The following is a 22,221-nucleotide window of genomic DNA, read 5'->3' as shown; positions in this document are numbered from 1 at the left end:
TTGTAAAAACGACTGAACTTTTTTAAACACATGACCGGCATTTATTGATTGTGTTTGGACTCGTGACACATTTGACTAATGGGATTAATCAAAATTGCAAATTGATAGACGAAAATATAATTCAGGTATCTACTTGTACAATTGATAATTCATTATAATTCAAGTGTCAAATATGTAATTAAAATTTTTCTATAATTATATACTGTTTAGTTGGATGTTTGTGTTGTTCATTGGTTTCTTTTCTTCCTTTCAGTTATATAAGGTATATATACACTAATAATAGATTCATTAGATGTGGAAAAAGTATTGGTAAAGGCTTTATTTCTCTTTCAGTAACATGTAAGATGTAAGTATCTTTCATGACAGAAACGTTTGTTTATCCACACACATGATGTGCCAGCCTTACGTTGCTTGTCTGTTTCAAGAAGATTTAATTTCACATGGACCAATTATAATGTGATGGGAAGGACCATGTTTTAATATTATATATATGCTTTTCCCTTTAATCAAATTAGTTGTTACAGGCTGAAATTTAAGTCCAATTCCTGCAGCCTTAAGTTCTGAAAATAGAGTTTAAGTAAGCTTACAAATCATGGGTTCAAATTTTCAACCTAAAAGGCATGTCTAATAGATGGTAGAAGATCTATATTTATATATCCAATACTCATCTCATCTCTCATGAATGTGAGATCTGTGACATGAGCACCCATAGAGTAGTTGACCAACAGGTGATAGACAGACAAAAGTAAAGTGGGTTTTTTAGAAAAAAAAAATTATAATTTTATAATTTTTAAAATTAATAAAAGATAAAATTATAATTTTTATTATTGACACGTCATCAAATTAATAGAGTTGATTAACGGATAGACTTATATATTTAGCAGAGATATTCTTTTGGAATTGAATGTTTATTTTATGAACTAATAGACTCGTGTAAAATTATGATTAAAACTTGAAAGATTATGTGTATTTTACCTTTAGAATTTTATGTGTTGTGCTATCATAGGTTGAATTTCATAATTCACACATTTTAAAGAGGCAGAACGACTATTTTAATTTTAACTAAATCAAGTCATTGATATTAATTTAAAAAAAAAAAAAACTAAATCGAGTCATCTTTAATTTGTTTCTAAGAAGATATTTTAAAGATCTTGAATTGAAATTTTTAAAATTTATGAAATAAAAAATATTACTTATCATTATATAATCAAACATCATCATGTACAGAAAAAAATCATGTTTAAATATCGGATATTGCTCTGCATCTTACTTATCCGAACCAGACCATTGGTTGTTTCACGAGCTTCCTTCCCCTTGGTAAGCCTTGCTGTAGGTTGCTCGAGTAAAAAAGACGGTAAAAGAACATTTTTAGCGGCTGTATTTACTCGATACTGACTGAATTGGTGAATCCCTGGCTGTCATTTCCGACTTTTGGTGTTTTGATAAAGCCATAATTACCTTGGTCGTGTTTTTCTAGGAACCAGCATTCACCTGCTTTCATCACAGCTGGAAACAGGTTAGAGCTCTCCCTGTTTCCGTCTCTTTAAAAGGCACTTGACAATTCTGATTCCATCATTTTCAGAAAGTCTGTAAACTCCCGCCCCGCACATTGCCGTGTGTTTAATCAAATTACATCTCAAAGGTATTGTCGTGAACGGTCGAAGCTAAATAGTAATTGCATCGCATCTAACAGTTGCCCAGAAAAAACACGTGGCAGTCTAGATTCAACCTACCATCTCTTGAATCACGACATGCGTTGCTCTGGCGCCACTTGTTTTAGAGATACTAGACTATGGCCCTCTCTTTTTCTCTTTTTTTTTTATGCCTTCCACGTGGTTAGAAAAGGACGCTTTTTGAAATTTTTTTATTTATGTAATTAATTTAGTTCTCAAAATAATTAATTGTAAACGATGAAGAACATCATGTTGTCAAATCTGACGTTGAGGGGAAAAGATTCACTAGGAATTCAATACCTGTTTGAATACGTAACTATAATACTAGTTGAAGTTCCAACTTATATATTTTAATTACATTCGAATATTTAATTTATTAATTAATAAATAATTTTTAATTTACAAAATAGAATTTAAATCCCTTTCACTCGATTGAAAAAAAAAATTTATATGCCTTAATTTCCTTTTTTGACAAAAAAAAATTATCATTGAATGTATTATAGTAGGTAACAATCTAGTTGTTATATTAATGGAAAGTTTCCCTCCACATTAGCTATCCGCTGTTGATTTAATGATAAATAAAAATATAAGTACCTAACTAAGAATTATTAAATGAACATATATGAATAAATATGTGCAACTCTGTATGCTTAAAAATTAATATTGAGAAAATTTTCCAATAACTTGGTTTGAGTTGATTGAAAACTAATTGATCACATGATTTTGATTTATTTTCTAATAAAAATATTTGACCTTAATAGATTTTTTACAATTAAGATTATTTTGGTGATACTATACAATTGATTTATTATCTATTTTTAATACAATCAATCATGCAATAATATCTTTGTTTTGGTATTTATTCATCATCAAATATTCACAGAAATTTTTTAAAATGCACTTATTATTAAATTAAATATTCAGAGAAAAAAATACTTGGCAGTGAAGTGGGAGATAGCAAGCTACCTTCACATATATATATATATATATATATATATTTGGAAATGTCAAAATCAAAGGAAAGAAATGTTGGTGGTTAGGTGCAAATCCTACAGTTGAAATGCATGGGCAATAGATATGAAGGAAAAAATAAATAGATGTTGTTGCAATTAGTTAAGAAAAGGGAAGTTTTAAAAAGTAGAGAAAAGGATGTTATATAATAGCCAGTAATTATATATTATATTTATTAACCAACAAAAATCAACTTTGGTATCTTCTTTTACTCTTTTAAGAAGCTAATATTAATATATGGCTGAAACTTTAATTAATTCAAAGGTTAATATTTAAACTCTAATTCAACTTTGTATTAGAATATTAGGATTACTTAATAAAAAAAATTATGTAATTTTGCAAATGAATACTGATTCTGCTTTAGATTTGACTTATGATTGATCATTCCTCAATTAATAATACGCGATTCATACATATAATAGATAAATAGAACTTGAATATTAAATGAATAAGGCCAAGAAAATAGGATTTGAACCTTGTCTTGTTCACATAGCAAGAGTCAATAGAAATTATTAGTTTACATTATTATTACTTTGACAAATTTATAATCAAAAAATGAAAAGAAATTATTAGTTTGACATTATTATTACTTTGTATAATCAAAGAAACCCAAAAATTTTATTTTTTTTTGGGCCAAAGAAAATCAAGATGTAATATATAGAAAAAGTAAAAGAAACAACTTCAATATTTTTGACATAATATCTAAAAAGTCTTTAAATTATTCGGTAAAATTTGAATAAATTTTTATTTTTATTGCCTTTAGTTAAATTTTTATAATTTTTATTTTAAATTAAATATGCTCTTATAATTATTAGTTGACTAATTGTTATTAGTCAAAATATTATTTGTCATTTTTATGGTAAGTGGTGTTAATGTAATACACTAACGTGTCATAGTAGATACTAATGTTACATGACGACAAAGCCATAAGCCATAAGCCAATTTTTATACTATGCATAAAAATGACAAATGGTGTTTTGACTAATAATAGAGCTATTAATAATAAAAATGGGCCTATTTAATCTAAAATAAAAATATATCTATCAAAGATCTCTTGAGGAAGAAATGGCAAGTCAATATCATTCATGTTAGTGGTGGAGGGAAGAGGTCTACTTAGGGATGTGTACATGGTTAGAACAGTTAGTTCGATTCTAGATTTATCAAAATCGAAAATACCGAATTTCTTCTAAAAGACCAAAACCGAATTGAAAAATGTTGATAACTGAAAAATCGAAAACCAAACTACTTTGGTTAATTTGATTCAATTACTAAAAACTGAACTCATGAAAAATATTCTAAAATTATATATATGTTAGATATAAAGACGATGTTTGATTTATTTGCTTGAGCTCAAATCTACATGATTCTAAACATAATTTCTTCACACTTTAACCTAGCTATAATAAAAGTTAGAATTCTTTTAGAAAAAGACTTGTGTAATCAATAAATTTACATCTCTTTATATAAGCATTTTCCAAAAACCAAGTTGATTAAATTGTTGTAATTAAACATATTTAATCGAAATAACCGAACAATGAACTAACTGAATCAAAAAAACTGAACTCATTTTGGTTTAGTTCGATTCTTTGGCTCGGTTTGAATTTGCACACCCTTAAGTCTAGTAGGCACTTGCCTTCAAAAATTTTTTACTTTTATAATATACCGTTATTTTTTTAGAATTTTATACTTTGGCCCTTACAAACATTAAACCTCTAGTATGACTATTTTATAAATATTATTTTGCCCCCAAACTTGAAATCTAAATATATCATGTGTAGCACGAATTCAATTGTTTGATAGATTTTCTTGCGAATTTAGCTTTTCAATATCCTGTTGGCATTATATTTCTCAAGAATCCTCTTTAAGGGCAGCGTATCAATTTTATTAAGTGATGTTATGAACATTGCATTCCCACAAATTATTTTGGCACAAAGTGTATTGTTTTTTATTTTCTTCTAATAAAAAAAAAATTGTAGAAGTAAAAGAATGATGAAAGAATTTGGCATTAAAGGGAGGAGCCAACCCCGGTTGGTGATGGCTTTCTCCAGGTTGAGTTGTTTGAGGATGGATGGGTGGGAGAATGATCTAAGACGCCTAAACCTTGACCAATTTATTTACGGGGAATTATTTAGACTTTGGAGTAGTTCAACTTTCTTTGTAAATATTAATTAAATCTCATGATAGCAAGTAGTTATTATTATACATTTATTTCCCTAATTTGTAAAATTTCCCATTTTAATATACCACCTACCCCATCTTTTTCACTTACATAGTCAGGATTTTTTTTATTCAATGGGGTCAATAAACTAAAGATATGCTTCTTTGTTTGCTGTGACAAGTTTTCATATATTGGAAAACTGCTGTGTGATTGTTTCATTATCAACACCAAGCAATACATTTTCTCAATATAGACTGTAGTCATCACCGAAATTTAACCAGAAAATAAGAGTCCAACTGGTAACATTACCTGGTTACCAATGCCGCAGGCATAACAATCTATGTATACTGCAAAATGAAATTTATAAGTTGAGGTGGTTACTCAGGATTGAAATTTTTTTCTTGCATAAGGGACTAAGCCAAAGGGTATACTCAGGAGCTGGGGAATATCTCTTCCTTTTCTTTTCTTTCACACTTATAGAAGAAAAGTTTTAGATTTTTTGCTTTGAGTATGCAATGCAGTGAAATAACTAGGGAGATAGATGCAGCTGGACCAACAGGCTACTTGCAGTTGCTCCTGCAGATGAATTCTGCAGCATATATTAAACAAATTCATTGCTTTTCCTAAAGAAAGTTTAGTTAAACTCAGAAAAACACATATTACATTGGAACTGACCAGTGTATGGCAGTGTGCATGCCTGCATGTGACAGAGACTGCAGAAGAACCAAGGGATGGGAATTGGGGGCAAAAAAGGAGGGATGCTCATTGATAAACTCCGCAAAAATTTCTTTTTAGCTTAACAAACACAGTACATTTACAAAGAGTGTACTTTCGGCTATTTTGACGAAGTACAGAAAGAGATCACTGTTGTACAATTTACAAAACGGCAAGCTTCAAAAGTGAAAAATAGAATAAAATGAATAAAATTTGATAACTTCATTCGTTTCAATGCTTAAACACTCTGGTCATATGGAGGGTTGAAGGTCATTGTTGCAGAAGTTGAGGTTCCTGATGATAGGGTTGAATTGTCTAGGTAGTCAGAGCTGGAGGTAGCATTATAAGAAGATGTATGTTTGCTTTCTGACTTGGTTTTCTCAGAACTTCGCACTTTGAGGTCCATAAAGTCAGAAATTAAACCCGGCTTTGTTATCTTCTTCTCAGCAACAACCTTCTGGCCAGTTAGCATCATGACCACAGATGACATAGATGGCCTGAGTTTGGGAGTATCTTGGGTGCAAAGAAGACCAATCTTGAGGAACCTACAAGCCTCCTCCGGATCAAAATCACTGTTCAAAGATACGTCTACCAACCCAACCAGCTCCCTTCGCTCGTAAAGGTCCCATGTCTGCAACAAGAAACAGTGTCACAAACCCCAAACCTTCCCATAGGAAGATTAACAACACTTTTCATTCTTATAGACCAGATTATATTTGATTTCCATTTTCTCCAGATACTTATAAAAAGGAAACAATATCCACAAGGTGATCTAAAATTAGGAAAATAACATGCTTTTAACAAGAAGCTTAATGCCGATCTTCAAAGATATCCAAAATTTAAAAGAAATAAAAGGCAATACTTGTACTCATCATTCTTCTGCATGATTTCTGCATAATCTCCATATTTCAATTCTTTGTTCTTCTGTTCACAAACACTACTTATTTCAATTCCAAGATCGAAGTTAATTTTGAAACTAGAGCTCCAGCTATGTGAAGAAATATCAAGATTTGGTAGAGGAAAAATCACAAATTTACTCTGATGCAGTTAAAGCTAAAATAAGCTTATACTTTGTTTGTAAGGTCTAACAGATTTTCAAGGATTAACCTTTAAAACCAAAAAAAAAAAAAAGAGTTGAATGAAATTCAATAATATTTCAATGATTTACAAAATATTTATTCCTTGCTCATTTTGTAAGTGCTTGATGATCTCTGAGCAAAAACATAAAGGAAGTCCATTACTTGTAATCACAGGTCAAGCTCTAGTATGGAAATAATTGCAATGAACAAAATTTGCAACTATAATTGAAAAGACTCAAATACATACCTGTTCTAGGAGATATTGTTCTCCTACAGGTAGCTGCGTATTTGTATTACATCTCCCACTGACTATTTCTATGAGAAGAACGCCAAAACCGTAAATATCTGCTTTTCGCGTCAACTGGCCCCTTATTGCATACTCAGGTGCTAGATAACCTCTAAAACAGTGAATGAAAATGTTAATGGCAGCTAATATTTGTCGAAAGCATTAAAGGTTGAGAGAGAGAGAGAATTTTAAAATTGATAAGCTAATATGCACTAAAATTCAGTCCTACAAGTATGACATATGCTTGATAAATCTAACAACAGCTAGCCAAGAGATCTTATACATGATGACACAACAAGGATGGCTCACTTGAAAAGGAAAATGGAAAACCTAATTTATAAAGAACCAACTTCAACTGGATTTTGTAGAAGTCATATCAGCCAACCTAAAAGAAGACTTAATCAACATAATTAAAGAAAGACTTCTTGTACTACATATTATTATAAGTTAACCTAAATGATTATCTAAACAAGGAGACTTCTCGGCCCAAAACATATTAGACATTGGTTATCCAAAGCAGCCTCACTTTTTCCCTTTCTCCATCGGCTTTCTTGCAGATTTCATGAAGGATAAGTTTGAAAACTAAAACCTTTTAAGATGAGTGTGAATATTCAAATGATGTTATTGCCATCGAGTAAACATTAACCACTAATTACTAAATGCAGAATAACGAATGCTCTCTATGATCATAAAGCTGAAATTCCAATATACAAAAGTGATAAATCTTGTATTAGCATTGCTTTTAACACCAATAGTTACGTGACAGATACTGCCGTGGATGATAAAATGATATTCAGTGCTAATTCAAAACTAAAAATAAGTTTGAAAGTATTGTTAAACTTGAACGAGTAATGCCCTTCAAAAAAAAAAAAAAAAACTTGAACAAGTAACATGATGGTTGGAGCCTTACATTGTTCCAGCCACACGAGTGCTAACATGAGTCATGTTCGCTGGGATAAGCTTTGCCAAGCCAAAATCTGATATTTTGGGCGTTAGGTCTTTGTCGAGAAGAATATTGCTTGCTTTGATATCTCTATGAACAATGTATGGCTTTACTTCGTCATGAAGAAAAGCAAGCCCACGTGCAATCCCAATGCATATTTTAGACCGTGTTTTCCAATTAAACTGGATATTACTGCGACCACTACCTGTAAATCAAAAGGTTTTAATAGCACTCAGTTTCAATTTAAACTTTATTAGGCAAGCACTGTGTGAATCCATCAAATAAGATACATCTTATACGAGAGTACTAATTCTATGGTTAAGATTTTAAATAATGCAGTATTCCTTACAAAGAGAAATAAGAAAATGAAGAAAAATAAATGCTCCCACTATCCCCAAAAAACTTTCCTCTTTGAAAATGCTCAAGGATCAAAAAGAACAACATTAAATACAGTCAGACTAATTAGTATTTACATAATAATCCAGTTTTTCACTTTCATAAATGGGGTACCATTTTCTCTTCTTTTTCACTTTACAAACAGTTCATTTAATGAAACGCATAGTTGGAATGTGGATGTTTGAAAACAATTAGTGTTTAAATTTTAATTCTGCACAACTTTTTGGGGACATCTGGAATTATAAGTGAGAACAGTCATATCATGAAAAGTGGAGTAAAATATATAGCAAAGACTACATTTTTTCTGAAATATATAGTTCTAGGATGGAACTACTGCTCTGTAGTATAAAGAATAGCCTTGATAAACAATAAACTGAACTTCCAAGTGAAGAACAATATTAACAAATTACCAAGAAGAGTCTGGGAAAGGCTATTATTCTCAAGGTAGTTGTAGACCAAGATTCTGTGATTGTCTTCTACACAACAGCCATAGAGCTTGACCAAATTTTCATGCTCTACTTCTGAGATCACCTTAATCTCTGTCATAAATTCTTTGACCCCTTGTCTTGATTCAGCTGAAAGAACTTTTATAGCAGCAAGATTCCCATTTTTTAGCCGCCCCTGAAAATCCATAATGATATTTAAAGAGGATCCTTTCATAGAATGACATAAAGTAGACAAAGAATCAAGTAAGCGATCCTCAATATGGATATTATATTGAAACAGCATGTGTACCTTATAAACAGAACCAAAACCTCCTTCTCCAATTTTATTGGCAAGGCTAAAATCTTCAGTAGCACTTTTTAATTCTTTGTATGTGTACAATTTTACATTGTGAATGTCAAATTCTGCTCAAAAGGAAAAAAAGAATAAAAGAAGAGCAAATTAGAAGTACTCCTACTTACATAGTGTTAAACAGAATAACCTTGAATTTGATCATAAACTGTAATGGAGCCACCAGAATCTGATGAGTTTTTTTATTTTTCTTCTAACACAAGAAGAACTAAAAGAGAGCATGGCAATATACGAAATGCATGTTTAATAATATAACAAGGTTAGAAGAGTAGAAAATGAAAGTCAAGAAGTTTCTACAAGTTAGCATGGTGGTATGTAGGTTCTGTTATACAGAATGACACAGAGTTCAGAGAGGATTTATTGACAGGATTAGAACAGCATGGATGAAATAAAGAAGTGCAACTGGAATATTCTGTGATTTTAGGACAGCTCTATGACTGATGTTGCTGAAGAAACAATATTCACAAAATGATTGTTGCTGAAATAAGAATGTTTAAGTTGGTATTAGAAAGGATAATATTGTCTGTTTCATTAAAAAAAAACAGAGGAAGATGACATTACTTATAAAAGGTGGAAGTCACGTTAAAATGCAGACACACACACACACACACACACACATAAAAATATTCATTCCTGCACAATAAATGCAGGACAAAATTAGGAAAATGATTTACACCAGTTTAGGGAAAGTTATTTAACATGAAGAGGGAGGTAGACCAAATCACGCTGTTTGATGTACATAGGTTTGATATCTAGCCATCTCTCAGGACAAATGGCTTTAAACTGAGCAGAATGGAGAATTAGTTCATGTAATGGACTTGAGTGGTAAGGCTTAGTAGTCTTAAATAATAAGGGGCCCTTCATTCGATTGCACATGACAGAATAAAAGACTTTATAATTGTTATAAGAAGGCTTCTGACTTACCTTCCTCAACCTCAAAAGACTGGTTGGTTGAAGAATCTAAACGTCTACGGAATAAGAAACAAAAACAAGTCATAACTTTATGATGCACCACTGACCAGTTTTCTTATATTCAACCAATGCTTTGTATCAGAGCAATTCTCAGACCTGCCAAAAAAAAAAAAAAAACATTCAGAAACACTTAATTTCATACTCATAATTCTTTCGAATCAAATGTCAAAAGCATTCAAGAAGATGCACTGATGCAGGCAACCAGTTAACTGCCTATGCTCAATTAGAATTAACACACAAAATTTCATGGTAACTGAGCACATTCAAAAACCTGTTGGTTCTCCTCATTTAGGATGATTTTATACGTGGGATGATAATTCAGGCAATTGAGACAGAATTAAAAGCAAGAGAGCCAATACATTCAGGAATATTTCAGTATGGGACTCAGTTGGGACCCTCGATAGCGTTATCTATGAAGAAGCAGTCTTACATTTTGATTTCTGTACATTGGCATAATTGAATACCTCTGTAACTGTAAGTTTTGCTGGTAATAGGCTGTAGCAGTGGTTCATGGATTCTGTTTTGCTTTAGCTGTTTTGGTGCGTATCTATTAGTTGTGCAAGGTTTATTCATTTTGAAGATCCATAATCTACAATGAATATGTCTCCCAATGAGATACAATACTCTATATATTTCTAAGCAATGCTTTATCAATTAAATAAACCTAGTAAATTCATAAAAAGCTAACTTTTGAAGTTTTGAGCAGGTGGCATTGCCTTCTTTACTGTAGGGTTACCTTGCTGGACTTAACAAACAATTGGTATCACATCACAAATACTCTACCTTCTCAAGAATCAATTAATAAAAATCCGAACTTATTGTTCCTACTTACTCCTTACAGCCCTTAGAATAGCAAACTAGAGCTCATTTCTTCTACAGTGAAATAGTAGAATCTCTTTTCCCTTACTGCATTTCCCCCCCTTTCTCCCCTCCATACAAGAGACTCACAATTTCATTCTTCTGGACAATATGACGATCCTCAATTAGTTCAAACAAGAGCAGCACCTATCACATCAAAAGTTTTTTTGTTTTTTTTTTATTTCCTAATTATTGTTGTTCACACAAATGGCATGTGAAGACTATTAGAGCAAGAAAATTCAATAAAATCAGAAAAGTGATCTCAAGCAGAAAGTAAAAAGCACAAGTTGACTATGAACAGGGGAAGTTTCACACCTGCTACTTCTCACGACAGACAAATATAACCCAAAAATTTAAGAAGCAAATAAAGTCCAAGCAAGAAAGATTGAAATTCCAATGAAAGTCGACTCCTCACTTTCCTACCAATTTTAGATGGATTATACAGGCTACTTTTGAAAGTAACCTTAAACCTAAATCATCTATGCATAAACTAGTGATAAGGTGCAAATAAATGTGTTTAATCCCTGCCTCTCAATTCTCTATCTTTTCTCAGCCATGCTCCTAGGTGTCCCCCCTTTTCTTTGAGCAGATGCTGCAATTATTAAGTGTGTTAATATCTCACAACTCAGAATGCTTAGTTGAAAAGACCGAGATGAATGACATGTCTGTAACCTGATTGTTTACATGCAGCATCAGGCTTCCGTTCTTTATTGCAACCTCATCAAATTGGAAAAGAAAAGTTCATTCAAGATTAAGTGACATCAACAATGAAATGTAAATAAAGGCATTCACAAAGAAAGGATCCAAAACATGAAGCACTCAGATAGCTTCCATTTTGATGAAAATTTCAAAATCTTTGTAAACTAGCAAGCAAAAGTCCCACATCAATACCCTTCCAACTTTGAAATCAGCAGAGACCATCCGCAGTCTATTCTTGCAATCTCATCTCTGAAATTTCCTAGATAGTTATCATGCAACTTAACATATTAAAAACTTCATAAAAGCAAACAAAAGTTCAATATCCACATCCCTCAACAGTCAACTCCATCCATTTGCTCTCTCATCTGTAACTAATATCCACCAGCTGATTGAAAGAAAAAATCCAATGGGATAGGATCTAAGACTCAACTGAGTTTGACTAGGATAGCTAATCTTATTGGTAGGATCCATAGTTTAACCTTACATGCATTAGAAAGTAGAAAAAATTCTGGATTGCTTCCTCTGCCTTCTGTGTAGCATCAACCTGATTAATTTTCCCAGAAATAGAAGCATCATATAGCTCTGAATGCTGCAAGCATAGCCCGCAAGAAGGGGAAGGGGCAGAATAATAACAACAAAGGATCTGTGGTGTTTCTGAGAGCATGTCCTAAGATGACAATTATTATCAGTTCATCTACAAAAGGCGAGGTGATTACAGTCCATGAACAAAGACAGAAGAATAATCCATCATTGTTGAGTTAGTTCCATTCAACAGTGTGATTAGATATATGGAAAAGATGCCCTCTTAACACAGAGAACCAACCGTAATTCTGTAGAAGCACATGGCTAATGCAATTTCACCAATATCAGGGGTATAGTGACACCAAAAAAATATGTTCTCTTTTATTATTTCACATGAACTTTGTGGGCATGAGACTTCAAAACCATTAAATTTGATGTAAAAGTTTTACACAAACCTCAACTCGTTCAGTCATTTTCACTCCATATACATAAAAATCTCAGGCATTTTAAGTGCATTAAGCTTGAGTCAGTGCATTTCCCCAGAAGACACACTCTTGGACCTTGTTCCATGAAAATAATAGAATCAACTTCCCCCAACTAGTCCTATTCATGATACCTCTATAGAGTACATCTAGTCATCTATGGTGATAAGTTATACCATCTAATACGTCCTGCATAATGGCATGTTGCCCTTTATTTTACTTCAAAATTCTTGTTTTTCACACTCAGATCCCCAGAAAATAGAAACTATAACAAGCTTCATTGTCCTTCCATATCACCATATCATCGTATAGACAAGTTCATTAACAAGAAATGCATCAATTAGTCATATATGAAGTTTCCAACCATGTTTGCTTCAATTCTAAAAATTCAGTTAATATTATGAAGTCATCAGCTCGTGTCCATTGGTGCTACTTTTAAAGCTTCCTCCTTATAATGACACCCAATAAGGCCTACTCCTCAACCTTCATTTCTAAACCTGATCCAATTTTAATCAATCATATCTCCGTGCATACTTCTAGCAATTGAGACCTGAGTTGAGCATAGAAATAACAAGGAGCAATTTGACAAAACTAGAAGCCACAGATTTCAGTCTCAATTTGATCTTAAATCTAGAAGTAATGCTCATCTCACCATTTCACATCAAACAAAAAGGAAAATTATGCCAGAAAGTTCATAAAATAGGAAAAAAAATTTAAAAAGACATGACTCATCAAAAAACAGTAAAACTTATGAACTGATCAAACCAAGTTCAGGTTATAACTACATGCTTCATATAAGAGAAAGAGACAACAATCAAAACCAAGAAAAACCCAGAAAGAAAACTGATACAGGAAAATTATTTAATCAAACTGAGCTCAAGCCACAACTACATGTTTTTCAATAAGAAAAAGCAAAAAAAAAGAGACAACAAACAAAACCAAGAAAAACCCAGAAAGAAAAGTGATAGAAAATCAGCCAATTAACTAAAGAAAAAGAAAAGCAAGTAAGCCATACGGAAAACTGAACTGACCTTAAAAGCCGACAGAGGGGAAGAAAGAGGAATTGTTTGGAAGAAGTTAACAGAGGGGAAGACAATTAAAAAAGGAAGAGTTCAAAGTCCATGAAGGAAGGCGTACGCAGTTTTGGAAGTGTCTTTTACTATTATGGTGTCTTAGGAATTTAACAGGAGTTGCCCAAAACTGACTTCTCAAATGTTATGCTTGGAAGTTCAAAGCCTAACGTTCTTAAACATTTTGACAGGGTAACAGGGAAGAAAGAAAGAAAGCAAGCATGGTTGCTGGCGCGTAATTGTCAACTCGGCTGAACTGACTCGGTCAACTATCGGCTGCGTGTCCCTCTCTGAACCCCTATCAGCATTTTCCTTACTTGCTTTCTTTTTTATTTTATTCTAAATTGTGCTTTTCAAGTCATAAATGCACAATTGAAATTTCATGCGAATGCTAATATTAAGTCTGAGTTTGACTCGAAATTTTTTCTATTTATATCTTTTAAAAGCATAAGTTGTATGAAATTTTTTTTGAAAAGTTCAGAAAAAATTACATAGAGGAACTTTTTTTTTAAAAAGGGTAAAATATTTTATTTTTAAATTTTAATCAAAATTTTAAATAAATTTATTAATTTTTAAAATAGATATTCTATTTTAAAAAAAATCTTCCGTTAAATATATAAGCTAAATCGTTAATCAACCGTTAAAATTTTTATTAATTTGATGATGTGATAATAATAAAATAATAATTTTATCTTTTATTACTTTTAAAAATTACTATTATGTAATTTTATAATTTTTTTTAAATTAATAGAGATAAAATGAGTATTTCAATTTTTTCAGAATTTCTGTTAACAATGTTTGCATTCTTGAGACGGAATGTTTATTTTGAAAACTAATAAATCCATTTAAAATTTCGATTAAAACTTAAAAGTGTGAAGATATTTTATCTTTTTTAAAAACATATATGTTTGTTAAGAGAATTTTTATTTTTATTCTAAAAATATGTTCATCTATTAAAAATAATCTCAACATTACTCTTTCAAAATACTCTCTCTCTCAATCGATCTCTCCATCCTCTCTCCCTCTTTACAAATCACTATTTTCCAACTCAAATAAACTTTTTTTCTCATTGTGAAGAAAGAAATTTGTAATTAATAAAAAATTATTTAGTAAATATTTTTATAATAATTTTAATCAAAATTAAAATTTATATAAATTATTTTATCAAACAACTTATCTATAAAAAAAACTTATAAAAAAAAATTTATCAAACAATTTTAATTTAATTTTAAAAATTAATTTTCATAATAATTTCATAATAACTTTTAAATTAAAAAAATTAAACCAAATAAGCACTGAAGCAGAAAAATTGGTCATTACATCTTATACATCACTTAAATTTGTAAAGTTTTAATTCAATGGATTTTATTTTATTTTTTTTGCATTTGATTTTCTTATATTATTATATTTTTGTCGTTATTATTTATTCTTCCAGGTGTGATAAATATAAAAGGAGTAGAAAATAGTACTATTATGAGGCCGACTTGCCCCCAGACAGGTTGGAGTGTTGCATGGGCAAATCTGGCCGCTTCCTCGGCCCGCAGGTGTTTGCTAGCTGTAAAAGGAATAAAAGAAGGAAAAACGAAAAGGATTGAAATTTTAGTTGAAAATATTAATTATTACAATAATGATAACTGTGTTCATCATTATCACTAGTATCATAATTATTGAATAAAAGAGGAAAAATTACAAATACGGAAAAAAGAAGTAAAATACGCTTTTTATTTACATGAATTAAAATCATAAAAACATTAATAATAATGACAACTTAAAGGTATAATGTTTTAAAAATCTCATGAATTATTTAAAAATTTTTTTATTTTTTATTTGTTTAATTAAATTTTTATATTTTTAATTTCAGTTAAACAAATTCTTATAAGTAACGACACTATTTGTCAATTTTTTTTATATAATGTGATATTGATGTGGCATTGACGTGAAAGAATAATATGTCACATAGTCACGTCATTATTTATTACGATATGTTAACATATTACGTTAACACCATATGATATAAATAATAAGTAATGTTTGAATTAATAATAATTAATTAATTTTTAATTATAAGAGCTTATTTGACTTACAATAAAAGTATAAAGACTTAATTAAACATATTAAAAGAATATAACTTATTTGAATGTTTTTAAATAGTTCAAAAATTGTTTTAAAATATCATGCCAAATTAAAATTATAGCAAATGGAAAAGAGAAGAAAAGAAAAAGATGAAATAGTAGCTTACAAGTAAAATAGAAATAAGAACAATAAAAAATAAACGATTATGGGAACGAGAGTTGTGGAGCTTGGCATGGACAAGGAAATAAAATTCATGCTCGTATATTATATCTTAAATAATTATTAAAAATAATTGATAATTTAATTATTACAAATTAATAATATAAAATGTTAAAATAAGTATTTTTTATATTGTAGATATAATTACACTTATATATTTGTCCAAAGAAATTATATGTTTTTTTCAAAAAATAATAGTATTTTTGTTTAATTAATATATGAACGAATATTTTAATTGTATGATTTGTTAATAATCACTTTTAAAGTTGCGTAATTTAAGGTCCTTTCTTCTTATATAATATTCTCTAATTTATTCATAAAGAGTTAACTTGCTAAAAAAAATATTAAGATGTGTTATAACTTAAAAGTAAAGACTCAATCTACTAAAAAAAAATTTAACTTGCCCCAATGTTGGAGGTCCCTTCCCTAGTTACAAGTCAAAAATGATCTTTTACGAGTAATAAAAAAATGATTTTCTTAAGCATAATGATTAAATAAATCTTCAAATTATGATAAAATTCTATTAAACTTTTAGTTATATCAATCAAGCCCTTATTTGGTGTGAAATGAACTCAATATGAATGGTAAATATTGATGTAGCTAACAACATGACTTATTCTAACATGAGTGAGTTAATTGGACTGTTAGTCACATTAGCATTGTCCATCCAAATCGGATTCATTTGATACTAAATAATAGGTCGGGGCTCAACTGATAAAAACAAAACGAGTATGATTTTAAGTGAAAATTTTTTCTTAATTTTAGGGTTTATTTTGTTATTATGTCATTTTATTATTTATATAAAATTAGTTGGCGATCCGTGTTATGTTGCGAGAGTTATTACTTGTTAATATAATTTGAAGATTATTCTAAGTAATTAAATAATTTTATAGTGAAGTGAAAGCACAAAAACATGAAACATAGGAAATTCCAAAACGTCCCAAAATATAATAATGTTATTAGCATAAAAAGGAACTGTGCATAGGACTGTGCAACGGTCGGTTGCAACCGAGCAACCGATTGCGACCGTGGGTTTTTGTCACCGTTGGTTACAACCGACGGTTACTATTGCAATCATCGGTCATGCCGATAGACCTCGTCGGTCGATCGGCTCGGCCCTCGGGGGGGACTCCTTCCCCCCCGAGCCGACTGAAAACCCGAGCATTGACTGCCTTGGTTTCCATTGCAGGTGAAAGTACCTAAATACCCCTCATTAAACACTTTCTCTTCTGCCCCCTATAAGGCTAAAATTGTAAAACCCCCTTCAAAAGACCCTAAACCTGTAAACTAGGAGTGAGCTTTTGCAGATCTCACAAATCAGCAGTCGTTCGGCCTTTCCCCCGATAGCACCCTATTTTCTCCGTTCCCTTTCCACTTCATACAGTCAGCAACCATCTCATACAGCCATAGGTGCTTCTTAGTTGCTATCAATTGTGTTTCTTAGTCAAAATTGCTGCCATTGAAATGTAAACAATAGTTTTTATTTTTAAAGTTATTTTGTGAAAATAAACAGAGAGAGAAAGTTTGAGAGAAAATATGTTAGAAATTATGAGTTTGGGATGGTTGTGTTTTGAAGAGTAATTATTAGCACTACTCTTAAAGAGTAATTATCTGTTTTGATGTTATCTGAGCAATTGTTTCAACATATTGGCAATAAAATTGTTTATCATCGGAGTTGTGAGTTAAACCAAGCTCTCCCTCCCTCGTTCTTTCTCTGCTTCTTAGTGTCTCTGTCGCTTTCTCTGGCTAAGTCATTATTATTTGCATGATTTATCAGGCGTGTAAAGAATGGGGCCTCTGCTATGCATTTATCTCTTTGTTTTTTTTTTTTTTTTATCTTTTTGGTTTTCTAATATTCAATAATAGCTTTACCTTCCAAGTTCCATCACCCGCCCCAAGCTATATATATATATATATAGTATCGAGACAAGTCTAGCCTGCTTCAGCCAGCCTGCGCCTTTGTGTCGCAACCCTACACACCCCTTATCTGTCTGTCTCTCCACCCCGGTTGTCACATTGTTGTTTCAAAAAACATAGAATAAAACACTACACATGCAAGAGAAATAGACAGACCAAAAATAGAGAAATAATAAAAGTTTGGTAAATTATTATTTGGATTTTTAATTAAAATGATTGACAATATATTAGAATTAAATATTGAAATTAATATTTGGGTATTATTTTTTTTTTTGTAGATGTCAACTAATGAGGAAACAAATTTCGCAATTAATGAGACACCAACACCAATACCATCAACATCTACACCTCATGTTACTGCTAGTTCTACCGATCCCAACAAAACGTGTGAAGTTGTAAGTAAGGTGCAGAAGCAAATGGAGCCGTCTCAATCTACATCGATTGTGTGGGATCACTTCACCAAATTTGTTGATAAGAAAGGTAATAAGAAAGCTAAATGTTCTCATTGTAGTAAAGAATTGTGTGCTGATACAAAAAAGAATGGAACATCTTCTTTGAAAAATCATATTAAAGTTTGTCCTAAGTTGAAATTGGTGAGTGATAGTGAGGAGAAAAGGCAGATGAAATTAGTTTTTGCTTCGGGAGGGGATGGGTTAGGTAGTTGAAAGTTTGATCAAGAGGCAGTTAGGAGGAGTTTAGCTTAGATGATTATTTTAGATGAATTGCCTTTTAAATTTGTGGAAAATAATGGATATAGGAGACACATAAACGAAGCATGTCCTAGATTTCGTATACCTTCACGATGGACTGTTGCTAGGGATTGCTATAAGGTTTATACTGGTGAAAAAACTCGAATGAGAAGATTGTTAAGATCATGTCCTGATAGAATGTGTCTCACCACTGACACATGGACTTCAATTCAAAGAATTAATTATATGTGTCTAACTGTCCATTTTATTGATAATGATTGGAAGTTGCAAAAAAGAATTTTGAATTTTTGTCCGATCACTAGTGACAAAGGTAAGGCCATGGGTAAAACAATTAGTAAATGTTTAGCGGATTGGGGGATCCAAAAGATTTTTTCTATCACTGTTGATAATGCTAGTTCAAATGATGTTGCAGTAGGGCATTTGAAGAAAAAATATAATGTTGCTGGAACTAGTATTTTAGGTGGTAGATTTTTTCATGTGAGATGCATTGCTCATATTGTGAATCTTGTGGTCTCTGACGGATTGAAGGATATGAATACCTCAATTGCTCGTGTTAGAGGGGTACTGAGATATATTAGACAATCTCCTACTGGATTAGTTAAGTTTAAGGAGTGTGCTGTTAGTGCAGGAGTTGAGAGCAAATGTTTATTGTGTTTAGATGTGAGCACTAGATGGAATTCTACTTTTTTGATGTTGGATACAGCTTTGAAATTTTAGAGGGCATTTGCATCATTTGAATTATGTGATAATGGCTACATACCTGAGCTCTTAAGGTCGGGAGATGGGGTGCCCGATGACAGAGATTGGTCAAATGTTAGGAGGATTTCTCGTTTTTTGAGAGAATTTTATGATTTGACTTTGAATGTTTCAGGCACATCTTACATAACTGTTAATGCTTTTTTGGATTCCATTTCTGATGTGTATACGACTTTGATTGAATGGCAAAATGGTGATGATGTTGATTTACAGTCTATGGCAATTAGGATGAAAGAGAAATATGACAAGTATTGGGGTAATGTGGAGAAAATGAATTTGGTGTTATTTATTGCTGCTATACTTGATCCGAGGAAAAAGCTTTCTTATGTTGAATTCACTTTGCTAGACATGTATCCTCCAACTCAAGCTTCAATGATGTTTTCTTTGGTGACATAAACAATGGATGAGTTGTTTCGTTGTTATAGAAATATGTTACAACCTTCAGCTCGTGATGTTGGTGAAAGTGGTCAACAGTGTCTAACGTCCATGGGTCAAGGCACTAGTGGTGGTTGTAATGATAATGTTGTTTCAACTTTGATTGGCAAGGACACAGAACGAACTAAAAAAAGATTGGATAGGTTCAAGAAGCACTGGTTAAACACTAGATCAAAAGAACTGAAAACGAAATTGGAGAAATATTTATCTGAGCCTGTGGATGATGAGGGTTTCGATGATGATGAGTTTGATGTTCTCATGTGATGGAAACTTAATCAGTTTAGGTTTCCTATACTTGCCGCTATTGCTCGTGATGTTTTAGCTGTTCCCCTATCAACAGTTGCTTCTGAAAATGCTTTTAGTACCGGTGGACGTGTGCTTGATTCATATAAGAGTTCTTTGACTCCTAAGGTTGTGCAAGCACTTATTTGTGCTCAAGATTGGTTACTTGGAAAGGCACGTGGTGATCCGGATTTGATTGAAGATGATCTGGACGAGCTTGATAAACTTGATTTTGGTAACTATTTTATTTCTTTTTATAGTTTTATTTATAGTTTTATTTATAATTTAATTTATTTGATTTGTCAAAAATTAATTTACCATATTTGTTATTTTATTTTTTAGAGTTGGCTACTATTGCGTTGGAGACAATAGCTGAGTCTAAACCTGAGTTGGATTAACATTTTCAGGTAATGTTATCATTTGGTATTATGCAATATTTATATGTTATTTATAATTCATTTAGGTTATCTTACTACAAAAATTTACACTAATTATATATTTGTTTTTAATCTTTTTAGGAGCATGTTCTACAAAATCATTAAAATTTGAAGTTGGAGCCTTGGAGATTCATATTTTGAAATTTAGTAATTTATGTCATTAAGCTTTAAGTTGTGGAACTCTTCTTTGTTTATTTATTGTATGAAGATTAATGTTAATTTCTTTGAGATCATATTTAATTATAGAACTTTTTAAACTAATGTTTATTTATTCTATAAAGATTAGTGTTAATTTATTGCATGAAGATTAATATTATTAATCATTTGAAAAATAAATAAATAGGTCAAAAAGAAGACTTAAAAAAAAACTCTTTGTAACAAATTATATACAAAAGGCTTATGTCAAACAAAAAAAAGGATCAAATTATTTAACTATATCAAAAGTAGAAATCTTTGTGATTTATATACAAAAAAATATAATTGTTTTAAAATTTGATTTGCCTTGCTTTAGAAAGTGACAATATTCTATCCTTGAATTACTACTAGTACTCATGGAAAAATAAGTTAAATCTATGGATCTTTTACGGCCCATATAAACCTTCACAGCCCAAGTTAATTTCATGAAACTTTCACAGTCCAAGCCCAAATCAAATTAAGCCCACAGTCTAAAAAACCGAACCGTAACCGACCGACCCGCCTATCCCAAAAATCGACCGAAATCGATTTTGTAGGGAGGTGCGGTTCGGTCGGTTAATTTAGTTAAAATTTTTTGTCGGTTTTACGAAAAACCGACCGAAATCGAACCGAGACCGAATTTACTCACTCCTAACTGTGCATGATTCTACAAACTTTAAACAACTTTATTATGTTAACTTATAGTTCAATAAAAAGGAAGGGAAAAAAACTAAAGTATTTTAATGTAAATAAAATGCAAAATATGGCAGCAAATTTGACAAAAATTCATACAGTTCTTTATACACCTCCATGGGAAGCAAGTGTACTCATGATGTATGACATGTTAGGGTTTGAAAACCTTGGTCAATTAGAATATAAAATATTTATTTTTCAAAAAAAAAAATGTAACTAAATACAAACAACAAAATGTAACTCACTCTGAACTATCATCTCACTTTTGCCTGGGAACTTAGAAACTTAAGCATCATCATTATCATCATCATCATCATCTCCCTCCTCATCACCATCTATAATATCCTATGCTTGGAGAGACAATGGCACAACAAATAAGAATGTAGAGTGGTTACCTTTAAGTGGCAATTTGCCAACTTTACATAAGTTGATCCAGCTTTGTCTCTTGAAAAACAATTGTAAAGAGATTAAAACAACAGAACTAACAAATATAATGTAGTCACACGCATGTCGAGACACTTGGATGGTTCTACTCATTGTTATTAATAATATGTATAGGTGAAATTTAACTAAGATAAAAGGGGAACTACAGTTTCACATTCATTTAACCACTTTTAACTACCAAAATAACATAACGATCATGTGCTTCCTCACCCATTTTTCGTTCTTTAACTTGAAACCTAACTTCTTAACTGTGTGCACATCAATAAGGTTGAATAGGGCATAGGACTTGGGTAGATCACACCGAGCGTCAACAAAAGAGAAGTCAATTATCTCACTCACCAACATACCGTAAAAGAAGTTTTTAATGCCCCCTTAGATGGTGCGAAGTATGCCATCCATAATGAATTTGGCGAAATCAATCCA

At 31.4% G+C, this 22,221-nt stretch overlaps 1 protein-coding gene across 1 annotated transcript; it reads right to left on the bottom strand.

Moving 5' to 3' along the window:
• Positions 1-5,607: 5,607 nt before the first annotated feature.
• On the bottom strand, positions 5,608-13,861 carry LOC18594631 (Protein kinase superfamily protein). The gene is made up of 7 exons (XM_007022253.3): positions 13,620-13,861; positions 9,980-10,123; positions 8,996-9,108; positions 8,671-8,881; positions 7,832-8,069; positions 6,883-7,033; positions 5,608-6,187 (listed from the first exon to the last, which is right to left on the bottom strand). Exons 2-7 carry the CDS (start codon positions 10,050-10,052, stop codon positions 5,795-5,797), a joined length of 1,179 nt encoding a protein of 392 aa, XP_007022315.2. The 5' UTR covers positions 10,053-10,123; positions 13,620-13,861; the 3' UTR covers positions 5,608-5,794.
• Positions 13,862-22,221: the final 8,360 nt, after the last annotated feature.

Source organism: Theobroma cacao, chromosome 7 (assembly GCF_053813885.1).
Source record: "Theobroma cacao isolate CCN51 chromosome 7, ASM5381388v1, whole genome shotgun sequence".
Lineage (NCBI taxonomy): Eukaryota > Viridiplantae > Streptophyta > Magnoliopsida > Malvales > Malvaceae > Theobroma > Theobroma cacao.
The sequence above is the reverse complement of the archived record's forward strand: the minus strand, read 5'-3'. Positions and strand labels throughout refer to the sequence as shown.